At 36.9% G+C, this 19,706-nt stretch overlaps 1 protein-coding gene across 1 annotated transcript; it reads left to right on the forward strand.

The window, feature by feature from the left end:
* The first annotated feature begins 16,444 nt into the window (after positions 1-16,444).
* On the forward strand, positions 16,445-19,255 carry LOC145633004 (uncharacterized). Its single transcript, XM_081685317.1, has 7 exons — positions 16,445-16,969; positions 17,107-17,353; positions 17,468-17,849; positions 17,948-18,259; positions 18,329-18,428; positions 18,521-18,668; positions 18,798-19,255. The coding sequence occupies exons 1-7, from the start codon at positions 16,445-16,447 to the stop codon at positions 19,253-19,255; spliced, it is 2,172 nt and encodes a 723-aa protein (XP_081541443.1).
* Positions 19,256-19,706: the final 451 nt, after the last annotated feature.

Here is a 19,706-nt window from a genome sequence, read left to right on the forward strand (position 1 = left end):
AAATCGTGGGTTTGGACGGTTTAGAGGGGTTTTGGGGGGTTTTTCCTTTTTCCTTTTTCCTTTTTCATTTTTCCTTTTCATTTTCATTTTCCTTTTATTTTATTTTATTTTTAGTTTTGTTTTCTTTTGGTTTTTAGTTTAGTATTTAAATTGTTTTTAGTTTAGTTTTATTTCTTTTTAATTTCTTTTACATTATTTTTGCTTGTATTATAAATACTCTCTTTGGGGTTATTTTAGAAGAGAACTTTCAATCAACATTTAATTTTAGATAGATTAGTTTTAGTTTAGCTTTTATTTTCTCTCTCTTAGGGTTAGGAGTAGTGTAGAGAGAGAAAGCTTAGATTTCCATGGAGTTTTTGAGAGGTTGAAGAAGCAACTTTGTGGAACTTCTTCTCATCTATTCAATGAGCATTTTCTAACTTTCTCTCATCTTTATTTCTTGCTTAATTTTTAGTTTTTGCTTTTTGTTTATTAATTTGAGTAGATTAATTAGTTTATTTGTTTATCTTGTCTTTATTCTTATTTTACCTTGTTTTCCATGTCTTTCTTCAATATGTTAGCTTAGATTTTGTTCTAGGGAAATGGATGAAGGTTATGTTAATAAATTGAATGATTGATTGTTATTAGTATGGAATTGTTTCTTGATTATTGTGTATGGATGATGCTTTTATGTATTAGAATCTTTCTAGCTAATTGATTCTATGTTATTAATTGTGCTTTCAATCGATTGTGCGAGAGTGAGTTGGTTGAGAGCCCTAATTTCTTCCATAACTTTGCTAGGCTAGTTGCACGAGAGTGAATTAGTTTAGTAGGATAATTAACATGCTTAATTGTGCGATAGTGAGTGAAATGTGTTGATTGTTCCTAATCAAGGTCATTTTCATCTAATTGTATGATGTTATTGAATGTATTGATGTAATTGGATTCCACTTTCCCTAGTTTTAGTTATATGTTCTTAGTTGTTTTTAGTTGAACCTCTCTCTATCTCACAAGCTTTCCTAGTAGTCTAATTAGCACAAATTGATACGCCTAGTCCTTTTGGGTTCGACCCTTTACTTGCCACTAACTAGTTTAGTGTAAGTTTCGGTATTATAAATTTCTAATTTGGTTAGGGTTAGTAGTACCAACGACCTACTTTTAACCCCGATCAAATTTTGGCGTCGTTGCCGGGGACTAAGGAGTTTATTAGTTTGTGTTGATTAGATTAGCTAGGTTCTTGTTTATTATTTGATTTTGTTTGCTTTTCTTTGTTCTTTGTATAAAAATGGCATGCTTATCTTTTCCTCAATTTGATGGTGAACCGTTCTATGCTTACTTTGAAAGACTAGATGGTTTTCTTAGTTACCATGGGTGTTCTCTTAGTGATGCTTGTGGTATAGCTTATTGGGGCATGAATGAGTATACTAGGGGAATGGTTGAGGACATGAAAAATGGTAGATTTTGTCATTTGTCTATGCATGATGGTTGGGATTTCATCACATGGCTTGCTAGGGACTCTTTAGATTGAGAATCGCATGTTTCTTGCTTTGATTCTCAATGCCAAGATTCTTTTAATTTTTGCATGAATTATCTTGATACTTCTTATGTGCCTTGTGGTAATCCAAGTATGCAAATTGACACCCTTCCCCCTTATGCTCATTTTAATGAGGTTTGTGCTAATTTTTATGATGTGCAATTTGACTTTGATCATGAACCTCAACCCAATAACATTGATGCCCAAATTCTTTCTCAAATGAAATATCTCACCCAACAACTCCAAGAGCTTCAAGAGGAACAAAAATTGAGAGAAGTGAGGCTTGCCCAAGTGATGAGTGCTTTGGTTGATGTTAATTGATGTGAGGCACCTCATTTGGAGTGTGAGAGTGTTTTTGAGAATGATGTGGGCCAAGGGTGTGAAGTTTAGGGGAGATTTTCTTGTGATGAGAGGATTTTTGAGGATTTTGATCCTTTTCATTCCCCATTTGAGCTTGAATGCCATTCTTTCCCTTATTCACCCCCTTTGAGAGCTTCCCATGGTGAGGATGTGAGTGAGCCATCTTCATGTTTGAATGAGGGAGTTCATGAGGATGATGATGATGATTTTGAGCAATCAATAGAGATTGAGAGTCCCTTGAGGGCTGGTGGAAGAGTTGTGAATGAAGAAAATGTCGATTTTGAGGATTCCAACCCCCTTCCCCATCTTGATGAGTCCACCTTGCATGTTGGTGACCCTTCTATCCATGAGTCTTTGGACTCATTTGAGGTTATGTCTAGTATGTTCATTGAAGGTGTAACAAATCATTATAGCCTCTTAAGAGAGTTCATTGGCAATGCTTCATGGGAAAGGGATGAGTTTAAGAGAAACCTATATCCTTTCATGCATGGTTTAGAGACTCTAGGCTTTGAGGATCTTGAGGGAGTTGTTGTGCATCGTTGTGATAGAGTGGAAGATGAGGTTGTTTCTATTGGAGAGTTTTTGTTTGAGGGAGATGTGAGTCATGAGTGTTCTTTTGAGGATTCTATGATTGATTTTCATGCCCTCATTGGTGATGTGATGCTTTGTGAGACCATTGTTTCTCCGCCCCTTCCTCATGTCCCTTTCTCAAGAAAATTTAACCACATCTCCTACTATCCCATGTTCCTCCCCTCTTTTGTCAAAGAGCCTATTGAGGACCCTCTCTTGTTTGATGAGACTTTTCCTTTTCATCCTCCTATTATTAAGGAAATGGGTGATTGTGCCACCCAAAAAGATTTTGAGGAGGTTTTTCCTTTTTATTCTTTTCCTTATTTCTCTTCTTCTTTCTCTTCTCATTATCTTGATTTTTCTTTTGATTTTTCTTCTTTCTTTTGGCATCTTCCTCCTCACTTACGTGCAATAATCTTGTTGCACGTCCTCCTTCCTTCATTTGCCTACTTGTTATCATATGAAATGTGTAGTAGTGCATTTGATAAGCTCTTGCGTTCGTTGCAATTTTATTTACTAGAGCGGTCTCGCTTGGACGTTAAACGAGCCTTTCTCGGGAAGTAACCCGAGGTTTTTATTGCTTTCATTTTTTTTTCTTTTAAGATTAGATTTTCTCTCATGGAAATGTTTCTGTGCTTTTGTTTTTCTAGGTACATGACTTGATATACTCTTATGCATTGGTTTGGATCAAGAAACAAGGAAGTTTGACTCCTATTTTTGCTAGCATATGGAAATCAAGATTCAATTCAAGAGGAAATCGGCTTTGAAAGGTTAAATTGGTTCATTTGCGGGTAATTACACCCACCAATATCTGGTAATATCTTTCCTAGCTCTTTCTCTAATGGTTGGTGACTCGTTAGACTTGTGTTGGTTTGTTGGATTGATTTCTTTCTTTTCCCCTCCCATGGATTATTTGGTTTATGTTTGAGTATATTATCTCATTCAAGCTTTGGGGAGGGTATTCTATCATGCTTTGGTGGGATGTTGATTCATTTATGCCATGCACTTGAGTATATGCATTTTCATGTCTTTTCTTATATTTTGAAAAGTCCAAAAAGATTTTTGTTTACTTTGAAGGTAATTTTGGCAAAATGTGTTTTGTTGTTCTTATTTTGGACATTGTATTTTTGGACTTGAATCCTTGAATGTTTTTCTTCCTAAGTGGTAAATGTATGCACGGTTTGAGAGTGTCATTGGTTGACTCTAAGATACTATATGCTAAGGTAGTCGGTTAAGAACTTTTAGGGGTCCATGAAGCCTTAGTTCACGGGAATGTGGTAAGATGAAGTTGCTCTCTATAGTGGATTTGACACCCTTGGTTGGTATTTTTTTTGGTTATAATCCCTTGTGAGCTTCATTTAATCTAGCCTTCATCACCTTGTTGAGCGGTTATTTAGGGTCCTTGACTATGCATGTCTTAATCCTTGTTTTGACCTCTAGCTCCCAAGATCGTGACCGAGCCACTCTAGGGGAGGAAAAGGGAACCTTTTCTCATTTTTCTGTATCTTCTTTTTATTTTGTTACAAATTTGGTTTTCTATTTTGCATCGACCTACTTATTAACCAATTTGAGCCTAATGTTTCCCGGTCTTGTTTAAACCGCGTTACAAATCTAATGGCCTATGTTCACCAAACCTTTAGTTAGTGAAGCATTGGCATGTGAGGTTTGAGTTTTGAGTATGTTGAAATTGAACAAGACATTTTGTGAATTGGTTTAAGTAAGGTATTGAAAATTGAGCTTGAAAAGAAAATGCAAAAAATTTTGAGAAGAAAGGTGCAATTCAAGAAAATCAAAGGAAGTTTCAAGAAAAAGCCGTCCATAGTAAAAAAAAAGGCAAGGACACCAAATAAGAGCTTGAAAAAATAAATAAATAAATAAATAAATTGAAAAAGAAACAAAAATCACAAAAATATTTTAGTTTGGTTTCGTTTTGTTCCCTAGTTTAAGCATTGAGGACAATGCTTTGTTCAAGCTTGGGGGGGGGGGAGCGTTCCTTCATTTTTTTTGTATATATTGTGTTAGTGTTAAATAAGCTTGGGGGAGATGGCATTATCGGTATTTTTGTTTGATATTTTTTGATTTCTTGAGTTTGTTTTTGAGAGTAGGCCACTCTTTTGCTTCACTTCGGAAATATCACCAAAATTTTCAAATTTTTACCTCGCCTTAACCCTTAGCCTTACGTTACAACCCAATAAAAGACCCTTAGACTTTAGTGGGGTTGGGTCAAAGAACAGTTGAGGGAGATAGACTTCAAACCTATGGAGAGAGTATGCATAGTTGAGATGTCATGATTACCTTCTCAAAGTTTTTCATTTCTTTATCTTTTTCCGGTTCCTTCGTGGAATCATGAGAAGCTAGCTTGAGGGTTGATTTGAAGCTAATGGAGAGAACGCGGCCCGATCGGTTGGGGCTAGGGTGGATTGAGTCCTCATTAGTTCTCTATGCTTAGCATATGTTATGTTTCAATCAACAATTGACATCTTGGAACCTGAATACATTTGTCTACTTAGAAAGATTTGCATTCATTGGTGCTTGTTCCTATCTCTCGTCCAAATATGAACTTTGTGTTTTCTTTCTCTTTTTATGTTTCTTATTCTTTTCTTTTTATTGCCTTGCCTTGGTTTTTGTTTAGAGTTGTGGGTCAAACTCTTAGGACACCCTCACGAGAGCACACTCGTCCTCTAGGGCGATCTAGGGGTTTAAAGGGCTTGTCTTTAGTTGCTAAAATTGATCGTGATTCCTACAAAAGTGAGTTAGTGTACATTCTTGTCTCCTTTAATGTTCTAGCTTTGCTTGAATAAATCATTCTCCTTCTCTCGTGTTTCATGTTAATTTGCTCGAGGACGAGCAAAAGTTTAGTTTGGGGGAGTTTGATAAGTGACTTTTATGTCACTTTTAGGGTATTTATTGAGTCGCTTTCCGGCTTATTTTACAATAATTTAGCCCTTTTTGTTCTTTATTTCTTTTATTTGTTTTTTCTCGTCTTTTATCTTTATTTTGAGTATTTTACTAGTTTTTATTAATTTTTAGTTTATTTTTGTAGTTTTAGTTAATAATTTCCCTTTTCTCTCATTTTATTTATTTTCTTTTAGTTTTTAGTTTGTTTTATTTTATTTTTTTTATTTCATTTAATTTTAATATTTCTATAGTTTTAGCATTTTATTTTACTTTATTTATCTTATTTTATTTTACTTTATTTTACCTTTATTTTATTTTATTTTATCTCTTAGTAATACCCTCGTGTTTTTGGTTGTAGAAGTTCCGGGTTTCAAAGTCGTATTCGTGTTTGGAGGTCCAAGGTTCGAGGCACAAAATTTGAGCCAACCCCTACTGCCAGCTTAACCTTCACCACTCCAATTGCCTATCATACACCACACACTCTCATCATCTCCCCTGCTCCATCTCCTTAGCTCATTTCGCACCCAACAACTAACCCCCTAGTCCGCACCTCTATCCCACCGCAACCAACCCGCATCCACCTACAACCTCCACTACACTCACACATAACAACAAGCAGCGCCACTCAAACCCAACCTCACCTCCCATTTCGGCACCAAAATCACCACCCATAGCGCCCCTGCTCACCTCACACCAAGAACCACCAAAACACCTCCAATCATCACCAACCAATAACCGCAATTCACCCAACACCGAAACCACTCACAGCCACCACAATTCACCAACTGTAACAGCAGCCACTACCACTACCACCACCACGCAAACCCCAACATGCCTCCTTCACCAATTCTCACCAATTAAACAACCAACGCTACCATCACCTCCCATTTCGCCACCAAACCGCCAGCAATTACCAACTCAATTCGACCCCCGCAACACCAATTAAACCACCAGCCCTTAACCCACAATTAACCACTCAAATCACCACCCAATTACTCACCAATTACAGTCGCGTTTTGCCCAACACCCAAACTTATAGAGCAACCAATTCGCGGCCACGCAGCCCTGTCAGAAAGCGCACAAAATGGAGTCCAAAATCAGATTCGAGGCAAAAGCTTTGCGCGACTTGTGTGCGTCTTCTTCGCGGGCGCACAAACGTGGGTCAATCACGAGCTTTTCACGTGATTTTTAATGAGAATAGGACGGCCACGATTTGATGCTAGATGATGATGGATGCTTGCGATGGTGGTGATGATGGTTGCGTGATGATTGATGATGGAGTTTGGTGTGGCGTGAAGTAGGGGATTACATCCCAAGAAATTAGAGTAGGGGAATTCGAAAGTGAAGGAGTTTGGGGGTCTGATTAAAATCGTGGGTTTGGACGGTTTAGTGGGGTTTTTGGGGATTTTTCCTTTTTCCTTTTTTCTTTTTATTTTCCTTTTATTTTATTTTATTTTTAGTTTTGTTTTTCTTTTGGTTTTTAGTTTAGTATTTTAATTGTTTTTAGTTTAGTTTTATTTCTTTTTAATTTCTTTTACATTATTCTAGCTTGTATTATAAATACCCTCTTTGGGGTTATTTTAGAAAAGAACTTTCAATCAACATTTAATTTTAGATAGATTAGTTTTAGTTTAGCTTTTATTTTCTCTCTCTTAGGGTTACGAGTAGTGTAGAGAGAGAAAGCTTAGATTTCCATGGAGTTTCTGAGAGGTTGAAGAAGCAACTTTGTTGAACTTCTTCTCATCTATTCAATGAGCATTTTCTAACTTTCTCTCATCTTTATTTCTTGCTTAATTCTTAGTTTTTGCTTTTTGTTTATTAAGTTGAATAGATTAATTAGTTTATTTGTTTATTCTTGTTTTTATTCTTATTTTACCTTGTTTTCCATGTCTTTCTTCATTATGTTAGCTTAGATTTTGTTCTAGGGAAATGGATGAAGGTTATGTTAATAAATTGAATGATTGATTGTGATTAGTATGGAATTGTTTCTTGATTATTGTGTATGGATGATGCTTTTATGTATTAGAATCTTTCTAGCTAATTGATTGTATGTTCTTAATTGTGCTTTCAATCGATGGTGCGAGAGTGAGTTGGTTGAGAGCCCTAATTTCTGTCATACCTTTGCTAGGCTAGTTGCACGAGAGTGAATTAGTTTAGTAGGATAATTAACATGCTTAATTGTGCGAGAGTGAGTTAAATGTGTTAATTGTTCCTAATCAAGGTGATTTTCATCTAATTGTATGATGTTATTGAATGTATTGATGTAATTGGATTCCACTTTCCCTAGTTTTAGTTATTTTTTCTTAGTTGTGTTTAGTTGAACCTCTCTCTATCTCACAAGCTTTCCTAGTAGTCTAGTTAGCACAAATTGATACACCTAGTCCTTTTGGGTTCGACCCTTTACTTGCCACTAACTAGTTTAGTGTAAGTTTAGGTATTATAAATTTCTAATTTGGTTAGGGTTAGTAGTCCCAACGTCCTACTTTTAACCCCGATCAGTATGCTCCCAAACCCAGCTGCCACCTCAATCACTCGAGCAGCTAGGATTGTTTAGAGGATTCCCAAGGATCATGGGAGGGTTGAGAATGTTGTGGAGGAGGATGATGGTGATGAGGACGATAATGATTATGATGGGCATGATGGTGAAGGTGGAGAAGGTGAAGATGAAGAAGATGAAGAAGAGCAACAACAACAACAACCATAACAAAGAGGAAAAAGAAGACAACAACATCACCAACAAGACAACCGAGGAGATGCATATATCCGTGGAATGGAGGCTATGCGTGAGCATATGGAGCGCATGCAATTGAGCATGCAAGGTATTTATTCGAACCATCAAACTTTGTCTTTTCAAACTAGCGCCCTATATGACGCTAGTGTGCGTAGGGAGGAGGTCACTCCTTCGGTGAACTACCCTTATGTGCCGCCCCAACAAGGGTCGGTGCCATCTAGAGGTGGTGACAACCTCCCCACGTACCCATATTGGCCCGGGGTTGAGAACCCCGATGAGCCAAGGCGTTACTTCCCAGATGAGTCCGGTCATTATGACTACCAGGTCTCGGGGGGGAGTGATTATCGGGGTGACCCCGACTACTACTATGTTCACCCCACTCACCCCGAGCTCTGTATGCAACCGGAGCCTTTTAACCAATTATCCACATCTCAACCTGACCTTTTTAAGGGTCGCTATGGGTTCCCTCCCGGTTATACCGGAGGTTGGGATGTGGGTGATGGTGGTGCCAGCCCTAGTGGACAATAGTTTCCCCCTAGGTTTTTTTATTCCCTTTTTGTTTCCACCCTTTTAGCTTTGCATGTTTTTAAGCATCGCGGTCGATGCCCTTATTTTGTACGGGGGGAATCAAATAGGATGTTTTAGGATAGGTTTTCGGGGAGGCACCTTGGACTCTTGGGGATGTGTTTGAAAGGGCTTTGATGGATTTATTTTGCTTTGCTCTTGGTAGTCTCGTTGGTATGTTATCTATCTTGTTGTTTTAGTTTTTGATGATGATGTTTTGTGGTCCCGTTTATTGATGATGATGATTATGGTTTCTCTAGTTCTTTGTACATAGTTTTCGCATAAATTTACTTTTGTTTTATTTTGTTTGGAAGTTACTAACAATTTCATTTTGTATATAGTAATTTTCTTTTCTTTATCTCACCTTGCTCATAGCCACTGCTTTGGTCTTCGAAGCTTCTTAGAGGAGGTCGTTCTTGCTCCTTTATTATTGCACCATAGCTTGGACGCTTGGTGAGGCCTTTCTGGTTTTATCTCTTTACTTTTCTTCCTTTACTTTTTCTTGGTTGCTTAGATTAGGATTAGTTTTAAGAGAGTTGAACGGTTCGAGGATGTATGATTATAACACCTAGTGTGTTTGGGGTCTTTGGCGATGTGGCCATTTGACCGCTTGTTTGTCGATTGGGAAATACGTGTTATGATTGCATCTTTGTTTTTTCTTTGTTCTCCTACTTTTCCTTTATCTTGGTTTTCCATATTTTATTTTCTTTTCTCTTCTTTTTGTTCTTGGTTTTGTACATAGCTTTTTGAGGCTTTATTTTTCAGTCTTTCATTCTTTTTTTTACTTGGACTTGTAAACATTGGACTCTTGCTTTTGAATAATAACCTTACTAGGTGGTCATGGTATGCACGGTTTGAGATTATGTTTGGTTGGTTCTAGGATAAATCATGCTAAGGTAATTGTCCAGAACTAGGGGGATCATGAAACCGGATTCTACTTGTTTGTGGCATGTTGGTAGTTGCTCCCAATCTTCGATTTGACAACCTTAGTGAGTTTTTGCTACAACCATGTGAGATTCATACTTTTTCAAGCATTCATCATATTCTTGCACGAGCGGCATGGATACTTGAATTTCGCAAACTTAATCTTGAATCTTAACGTATGATTCCTAAGACCGAGACCGAACCACCTAGGGAGGACAAAGCAATCTTTTTAGGGAGGTATTTTTCCTTTTTCTAGGATAGTTTCCTTATTTTTACTTTTGGGTTTAGGGATACATTTGCCTACTTGCGAACCCTTTGAGCCTTTTTCCCTTCTTTTCAAGCCACATCTCTAGATCTTGAGCCTTTTGTTTCATTTTCGTTTCCATTCTTGGTTTTTGTGAAGCAATTGTTCATTATTGTTGGAGTTTGTGGTGGAGGAGTTTTGATATTTGGTTCTCTTGAAATAAAGTTTGTGTTGTGTAAATTTTGTGAATAATGGCAAGTGAATAAATGAAAAGGCCGTCCAAAGTGAAAAAAGGCAAAGACAAAGCAAGTGCAAATTTGAAAAAGCCGTCTAAAGTTAAAAGAGGCGAGGATAAAGCACTAATAATGAAATATGAAAAAAAAAATTAAATTAAATAAAAAAAAGTGAAAATTAGAAAAATATTTTTATGTGAGTATTCTTCCTTTTTGAGCATTGAGGACAATGCTCCATTTAAGCTTGGGGGGAAGCATTCTCACGCTTTTTGTGTATATGTTTGTGATTTTAGCTTTGAATAAGCTTGGGGGTGTTGGTATTTTTGTTTGGTGATTACTTGGTTATGGTGTAAAGAAATGCGCAATCTTTGCTTCACAATTTAGGTTAACCACCAAATTTTAAATTTAGCCTACCTTAACCCTTTTTGCTTACGTTACAACATTTGGGAAGACCTTTTGACCTAGGGGTTGAGTCATTCATAGGTGGAGGGAATCATGGGTTATAGCCTAAGGAAAGAGGATGCGAAGTCAAGATGTCGAGTAAGCCAAAAATTCGATCTTTTTCCGGTTCTTTCCTGGAATCTATGAGACGCTCACTAAGGGGAAATATGAGATTAGTAGGGGGAACGCGGTAAGATCGTTAAGGATGAAAGTGGAGTGTGACAACTAGTTCCTATGCTTAGCATATTTATGTTTCAATCAACCTTAGGTATCTTATAACGTGCATACCATTACTTACATTAGAAAGGTTGTTATTCATTTGAACTATAGTCACTTTGTAAACTCCATTTCACAAAGATTTTTATTTTTATTTTGTTTTTTCTTTATTTGCTCTTTATTCTTGTATTTTGCCTCATTTTTCCTTCTTTTGTTTGTTTAATAAGAGATATAGGTTTTCTCTAGGAAACCTTTACTAGAGCATCACTCGTCCTCTAGAGCGATCTAAAGGTTTAAATGGCTTGTCTTTTGTTGCTAAAATTGACCGTGATTCCTACGAAAGTGGGTTAGTGTATATTCTCACCTCTTTCTTTTTCTTTTCTTATTTTAAATAAGCCCTTAATTTTCCTTTTTAGCCTTTGTTTTGCTCGGGACGAGCAAAAGTCTAGCTTGGGGGAATTTGATGAGTGTAATTTAAGGCACTCATAGGGTAGTCTTTTAGGATGTTTTCATCTTCCTTTTTATGCTTTATTATCTTATTTTTGGTCTTTTTTCCTTTAATCCCTTTCATTCTTTATTTCCTTATGTTTTCCATGTTTTCCTCGTGTTTTCCTTTTAGTTGGTTCTTTTTCCCTTTTATTCCTTTTCATTGTTTGTTTTTGTAGGTACCTAGGATTTGTCTTTGCAAGAGAATCAAGATGGGCTATATTGACTAAGCAAGGAGGAAATAATCGGCTTGGAGAGGGCTCAGAGAGGGCATGGAGAGGGCATCAAGCCTTGCCAGTCTGCGCGGGCGCGGGTGCTTAAGGAAGCGGGCACAGGCTCATATGCACAAAATTGGCATATTTCGACCAGGAACTCTCCGTGGTCTGGCCGCAGGCTTGCCGCGGGCGCGGGTAGTTTAGAAAGCCCGCTCGTATAAGAGAGACCGCGGCCCTCTGATAACCATTTAGGAGCAGGGGATTCGCCGCGCTTTTTCCGCGGGCGCGGGTGCTAATGCCGCGGGCGCGGGTTAGAAGACCCGCGGGCGTGGGTGTTGCCCAGGAAGCTCGCGGAATTTTTAATGGGTTCCGTACCCATTTTTCCGCGGGTGCGGGGTTTATTGGAGAGGGCGCGGGAATCCCGATTTTCTTCTTTTCCTATAAATACACTTGTAATTCCTTTTTTGAAGATAACTTTTAGATAATTTTTTCTATTGGTATGGAATACCTTTCCAGATGCCTTGATGAACTTAGGTTAACTCCTGATTTTAACTTTCATCCTAGATGTGAAAAGTTAAACCTAACTCACATGATGTTTGCTGATGATCTATTGATGTTTTCTAGAGCAGATAGTGTTTTTGTTTAGCTTCTCTTCCAAGCTTTCTTGAAATTTTATGGTGCTTCAGGGCTTTCTGCTAATCTTGATAAAAATGAATTTTACTTTTGGGGAGTTTCTGTTGAAGTTCAGTAAGAGCAGAAAGAGCTTCTTGGAGTTTCTCAAGGTTCTATTCCTTTTAGATATCTTGGGGTCCCTCTCTCTTCTAAGAAGCTTACTATTGCTCAGTGTAGGCCTTTGGTGGAGAAGGTGAATGCTAGAATCCAAGGGTGGATGGCTAAACACTTGTCTTATGCTGGGAGGCTCCAGTTGGTGAAGAGTGTGTTGTTTGGTATTAAGACATATTAGGCTCAAATCTTTATCTTGCAAAAGAAAATTTTGAAAGAGATCGAGGCTAGATTCAGATGCTTTCTTTGGACTGGAACCTCTGCCCCTGCTAAGAAATCTTTGGTTGCTTGGAATTATGTCTGTCTTCCTAAAGTCTGTGGTGGCTGGAACTTGCTTTCTCTTCCTGAGTGGAATAAGGCAGTTGTCACTAAGTTACTTTGGGATACTGCACTACAAGAAAAAGGGAAATTAGCAACTGATTTTTTCGACTACCATAATAATTAGTCGCAAAAAATATTTTTGCGACTGAAAAAGACGAGTAGTTGCAAATTTTGCAACCGATTTTGCAGTAGTTGCTATGCGGTAACTAATTAGCGACTGATTTTTGCAACTACCATAATAATCAGTCGGTAAAAGTATTTTTGCAACTTAAATAGACGAGTAGTCGCAAAAAATTGCAACCGATTTTATAATAGTTGCTATGCAGTCGCTAATTTACGACACTCTTATAATAATTTGCGACTAAATTGTAGTTTCCAATGTTAATAATTTTGAAATCATTTTTTTTCTAAAAATTGCACTACTATTGCAACTAAAACAGTTGTCGCTACTTTTTTTTTTTTTAAATTTATTAAGAAAGAATTAAAGAAAACCCTTAGTATAATAAAGTTGTTGCCGCCAAAAAAAAAAAAAGAACTACAACTTCTTATTGTAGTGAAGTTTATCACTATTTCTCTTTACATACTCTTCTCTTTACTTCTCTTCATAAAAAATTATCAAATTTATCGCTATTTCCGTGCGCAGAATCTCTATTGTAGTGCAGTTTACGTTCTCCACTGATCATCAATTTTAGGTTTGTTTTCTAATTTATAAGCTTAATTTTGCTTTTGATATATTAGGTTTTTACTCATGTCTTTGATTAGTGAAATCGTGGTGCTAGAATTTCGTTTTGTCTGAGATTGGGTTCAATTATGTGTGCTTAATTATGGCTTATTTGGATCCTTTTCTTAAATTTCAATCGAGCTACTTTAGTTTTTCTTGGTAACGAATAATTGAATCATGTGTGGCTGGTTTTTTGAGCAATTGGACTAACCTTATTTCGTGAAATTTGGTTAATGATTATGCAAATTGTGAGTAAATTTTGCTTAATTGAGGGGCCGAATTGCTTAATTGTTGCTGGTTGTTGACGGTGGTGTTGGTGAGGGCCTGCTGTGGTGATTTTGGTTTGGTTTGGGTGGCTGCTGGTGTTGGTGAGGGTGAGCAGGGGCTGTTGCGAGGTGAATTAGAGCAAGGGATAATTGGGTTGTTGTTGCGGCTGCGCGTGAAGGTGGCGGTGCGGCTGCAATTGGGTGATGGTGGTAGAATTGAGGTGTGATTGTGTGGCTGGTTTGGGCTATGGTGGTGCGGCTGCTGTTGCTGTAGCAGTTGGGGTTGCTCTGGTGGATGATGGATGAAATAGGTGGGCTTAGAAGTGCGTGGCTAATTAGTTTTAGGAGATGCTGGCGGTTTTGGCAGTGGTTGGTGCTGGTGTGTGTGGTGTTGTTGGTGGTAAGGCTGGAATGCGTGGTGGTTGATGGCTTGATGCGTGAGTGAAGGAGAGGGAGCAGGGGATGTTGATTGGTTTTGGTGGGCTGATGTGGTTGGTAGTTGCAGTAAGGTTTTGGTGGGCTGCTGTGTGCGAGAGGGAGCAGGGGAATTGGTGTGGTGGAGGTTAAGAAGGTGGGGTGATGGATAAGAGGTGGGCAGCAGCCATCAAAGTAAAGAATTGCTCACACTTTCACTCGTCCCCGATCTTCGAACTCACTTGACATGAAACCCGGGACCCTAAACACAAAACCGAGGAGAAATCAAGACAAATAAAAATGAAATAAATAAATTAGGAATAAAATAAAGTGAAATAGAAAAAGAGAAATAACACTAAACTAATAAAAATTAAATAAAATTATACAAGTAAATAAAATCAAATAAATAACAAAATAAACTTAAAACTAATAAAAACTAAACAAAAACTATACAAGCAAAGAAAGTGAAATAAAATAGACTCAAAACTAATTAAAATAAATAAAAGTAAATTAGAATACTTTCAAGGAAAAATAAAGAACAAAATATAACAAATCAAAAGCGAATAAAATACGAAAATAAACTAATTCTAATAAAAACTACGAAAAAGAACTAAAACACGACAAAATTACCAAATAAACAAGAAATGTTATTAAGAGAAAACAAGAGAAAAATTGGAAAATAAGATAAAATAAACGCGAAAATGACTCTAAAAATACTTCCTAAGTGTGACATAAATGTCACTTATCATGTTCCTTCTCGTGAAATAGAAACTGTTTTTCTGCAATTTTCCCAATTTTATTTGGGAATTTGGGAATATATTTTGATTTTTGTCAACAATAACCAAACCCTTAACAATCTGAATATTGGCCCTTCTGCTAATTCTTTTGTAAATATGAATTTGTTGGATGAAATTTTGTAATTGGTCTGCGAATTATGGTGGGTATTTCATTGCTAAATCTGATGTGTGTGACTGATAAGTGATAAGTCATGCGGACAATCTTTATATGCAAGGCTATAAATCATACAATTTGTAATTTGTGTTCATAGTCCTTTGCTTTAGTTTTCTATGTAATTGTATATGAATCTGACTTGAATTTACTCATAATTAATGGTCCTAGACAATAGATTTGAGTGTGAGATTGAAAATGAAATGTCCACCTTTGATTGTAGTGCTTCACATAGTCAAATTATATCATCAGCAAAACAGACGGGACATCAGTTTAAATATGTGTTTCTCAGATAATAATTTATCATATCAAGTGATTTTAGCGTGCCCATGTTACCAAATTCTCCATTGGAGATTTTTTTATTTTAATTTTTTTTTTAGAGTGAGAGAGAGAGATCAACAAAAATGAGGTGTAAGTACGTAGTATAATAGTTATAGAAACATATATATTTCTCATGATTTTTATTTAAAAGAGTAGACCTGTATAGAAACATGTTGAAACTCAAAAATGTAATTAGAAAAGACACTGTCAACTCCTTACTAGCATACCATGTTTTTCAGATTTTCAAGTTGTACCACTTGACAAAAACTGACTTAAAACCTTATATAATATTTTTAGATTATTTTTCTAATATTTTTCCTTAACACTAGATATCCTATTCTCATATTTATGCTGCTTCATATTTTGATGTATGTAGTTTCCTTAACACTAGATATCCTATATTACATATGTGTGTATGATTAACAATTTTGTTTTGCAGTTAGGATCATGGAGAAATTGAATCGAAAATGGATGTATGAGAGATTAGAAGGTCGACTACTAAAAAAAGTGTTCACAATTGGCGTGCGAGGGTTTATTGAGTTTGCTAAACAACACCGTGATTTTCAAGAATCTTCAAAGATCAGATGCCCTTGTTCAAAGTGTAAAAATATTCCTTTTTTAGATGTTGAAAGTGTAAGAGAGCATTTGTATAAAAAAGGATTTCTTAATGACTACTATGAACGGGTTTGTCATGGAGAGGATTTTGATTCTTGAAAAGCATCTGATAAGCCATCGGATCCGTATGTTGACATGCTTATTAATGCATTTGGTCAAGTTGATGGTGATCCAATGCATGAAGATATTCGGAATGTTGAAGTAGAACCTAATCCTCAAGTTAAGAAGTTTTTTGAGATGTTAGCGGCCGCACCAAAACCATTGTATGAAGGAAGTCGATTATCTGTTTTAGAGATGGCTTCAAGGATTACGAGCTTGAAGTGTGAATACAACTTGCCCCATAGATGTGTCGATAGTATTTTACTCTCATTAGTGAAGTAATTCCTGATGAGAATTCAATGTCCAAGATGTACTATGACACTAAAAAGGTGGTAAAGGGCCTTGAACTTCCTCATGAGAAGATACATGCATGCCCTAAAGGATGCATGTTATTTTTGAAGGATAAAGCTCACCTTGAAAAATGTTCGAAATGCCGGGGGGGGGGGGGGGGGTTATAAGAAGACTTCTTGTGGACAATGTGTGCCGGCCAAAGTGTTATTCTACTTCCCGATCGCGCCAAGGTTGCAAAGGCTCTATGCGACTAAAGACCTTGCACATGAAATGCAGTGGCATTCACAAAATCCTAGGGTAAGTGGAACACTCGCCCATCCAAGTGATAGTGAAGCATGGAAACATCTTGATAACACATACAAGGATTTTGCAAGTGAGCCCCGTAATGTTAGATTGGGTCTATGCACAGATGGTTTCTCAGCACATGGAAAATTTGGAAGGCAATATTCTTGTTGGCCAGTAATTGTTACCCCATATAACTTGCCTCCATGGTTATGTATGAAGAAGCCGTTTATGTTTTTATCCTTGCTCATTCCGGGTCCTAAAAACCCAAAAGGGAACTTGGATGTGTACATGCAACCCTTGATTGACGAACTGAAATCTTTATGGGAAGTAGGTACAATGACATATGATGTATCCACAAAGCAAAATTTCAAGTTACGAGCTGCCCTTTTATGGACGGTTAGTGACTTCCCTGCGTTTGGGATGTTATCTGGTTGGACTACATCGGGAAAGATGGCTTGTCCATACTGCATGGACAAGCATAGATCTTTTTGGCTAGACAACGGCTTTAAAGTATCATGGTTTGATAGTCACCGTCAATTTCTCCCACCCACACATCCTTATAGAAAAAACCGCACTGCTTTTTTCAAAAAAAGATCAGAACTCGATTGCCTCCTCCAATATTGACGGGCCATCAACTATGGGAGCAGGTTAAGGAGATTCAAAAGTCCATTGATCCAAAAATCCGTTCGACAAAATCAAAAAAGGTTAAGACAGGGTGGCATAAGCAAAGCACCTTTTGGGAGCTTCCTTATTGGAAAGATTTGTTGATTCGACATAATTTAGATGTTATGCACATTGAAAAGAATTTTTTTGATCAACTCATCCACACAATAATGAATGTGAAATATACCGCAGTTGATACAGATAAGGCTCGCCTAGATGTTCAGCGATATTGTAAGCGAGTAGCTTAGAGCCTATTGAATCTGATGATGGGAGCTTGATCTTCCCAAAAGCACCATACACTCTTGATAAAGCACAACGTAAAGTGTTGTGTGAATGGGGTAAAAGATCTTAAGTTTCCAGATGGATATGCTTCTGATTTTTGTAGATGTGTGGATTTGCAAGCCTGTAAGATACATGGAATGAAAAGCCATGATTGTCATGTGTTCATGGAAAGGTTGTTGCCCGTTGCAATGAGAGAACTTCTTCCTGATAATGTTTGGAAGGCAGTCACTGAAATCAGCCAATTTTTTCACAATCTATGCTCTTACACTATTAAAGTTGATGATGTGACTCGTTTAGAAAAAAACATTCCAGAAATCTTATGCAAGTTGGAGAAAATATTCCCACGTGCATTTTTCAATTCAATGGAGCATTTACCCGTTCATTTGCCACATGAATTAAAAGTGGGTGGTCCTGTGCAACACAGATGGATGTATCCATTGGAGAGGTAATATACATTTTCCTAATCCACTCCATTGTTTTTAAGTTTCTTCTATATGATTTATAATTTTACATGTGAAGGAGTCAATATAACTTATTTTGTAGATTTCTTAATCATATGAAGAAGAAAATTGGTAATAAGGCACGAGTGGAAGGCTCGATTTGCAAGGCTTATCTTGCAGAAGAGATTTCTAACTTTTGTTCTTATTACTTTCAACCTCATGTTGATACGAAATCTAGAGATGTAGGACGCAATGTTGTTGATGATGATGATCTAGATTCAACTATACCAGAATTATTCCAATTTAGCAAAGGTCGTGGCAAAGGTGTCCAATCAAGGTTTTTAGATTCGAAAGAAGTCAAGCATGCACACCACTATGTTCTTTCCAGTTGTGGGGTGTTAGGAGGATATGAAAGGTACAAATTTCTATAATTGGTAGTTATTTTATGCAATTTGCTAGATAATTAACGTTTTAAGGTTTATAGGAAGTTTGAAGAGTCGATGATGCAAAAATATCCTGGTATTGACCTACATGATATTTGGAGCAAGTTTTCACATGAATTTTCCAAATGGTTTCAGGATTTTGTAAGTTTTTACAATCAAGTTTCAATATATCATTCCCTAAATATGACTAAGGTTATATATTTTATTAATTAATGGCTTGAATTTGAAATTAGGTTATTGAATCTAATGAGACTGATGAAGTGATTCGAGCACTTGCCATGGGTCCGTCTAGACAAGTCAAAACATGGAGGCAATTTGACATCAATGGCTTTATGTTTCACACTTTTGATTATGGAAAGCACAAGGCAACTATGAATTATGGTGTGGGTGTAATAAGTTAGGAGGAAATTGATTACTTCGGCATTTTAGAAGAAGTCATTGAGCTGGTCTACTTGGGGACCGTAAATGTCTTCAAAACCATCTTGTTTAAATGTAATTGGATGGATTCAGTGAATGGCATGAATATTCATGAGCAGTATAGATTAGTTGATGTAAACGACTCTAAGAAATACCCTGCATATGATCCTTTTGTTCTAGCACATCAGCTTTATCAAGTGTATTTTACCTCTTATCCAAGCTTAAAGAAAGATAAGAGTCAATGGTGGTCTGTTTTTAAGACTAAAGCTAGGTCAAGTGTGGATGCCCCAATAGATGAGTCAATTTTCCAAGTAGACATTGCTGAGACCCCAACCCTTTGTTCGTCGGATGATGATGATGGTGTTATGTACGAGGATATGGATGAAATGGAGGAGGACGGCTCAGGTGGTGAAGAGGAAGAACAACATGAAGAAGATGAATGGGATGATACTGAATCTGATTCTAAAGAAGAGGTTGATGGAGAGTTAGGATATACTGACAGCGATGACGAGGATGATGATGATGATGATGTGGATGAAGAAGAAGAATAATTTCTAAGCTTGTAGTTTTCAATGTGTTTTCTTTGTTATGGGCTTATTTGTTTGATAGACAATGTGTTTATCTTTTTTGTTTGATATATGATAAATGTTTTAAAATTTGTTGATCATATTTGTGAGCTTACTTTTTAAAATTTTTTTTTTTATTATGGGTTATTATGTATAAAAATTCAAAATTTGGCCGGGGAGGTAATCAAGGCGGTGTCCGAGCCAATAATCAATCGGTTATGATATCTTTGTTATGTATATATTGTTTATAGTTATATTTATTATGGAGTCTAGAAAAAATTGAGAAATTTGATTTAAGGCTAGAGATGACTCAATCTTGATAGGTGTCTTTCACATGCTATGAATATTACACCCTCTGACAGCCTAACTCAGTAGCCAAAACCACCACCATTCGTGCTGCGAAAGCCTCTGCCATAGCCACACGGACCTGAGCACT

This window comes from Chenopodium album, chromosome 5 (genome assembly GCF_948465745.1).
Source record: "Chenopodium album chromosome 5, dcCheAlbu1.1, whole genome shotgun sequence".
NCBI classification, from domain to species: Eukaryota; Viridiplantae; Streptophyta; class Magnoliopsida; order Caryophyllales; family Amaranthaceae; genus Chenopodium; species Chenopodium album.

What these genes read in the sequence shown, in the direction of transcription:
- LOC145633004 (XM_081685317.1), top strand. Translation starts at nt 16,445, where the DNA reads ATGCAGTGGCATTCACAAAATCCTAGGGTAAGTGGAACACTCGCCCAT. An exon ending in GGCTAGACAACGGCTTTAAA is followed by an intron (nt 16,970 to 17,106) that starts GTATCATGGTTT and finishes CTATGGGAGCAG; the next exon opens with GTTAAGGAGATTCAAAAGTC. An exon ending in CAAGGCAACTATGAATTATG is followed by an intron (nt 18,669 to 18,797) that starts GTGTGGGTGTAA and finishes GGATGGATTCAG; the next exon opens with TGAATGGCATGAATATTCAT.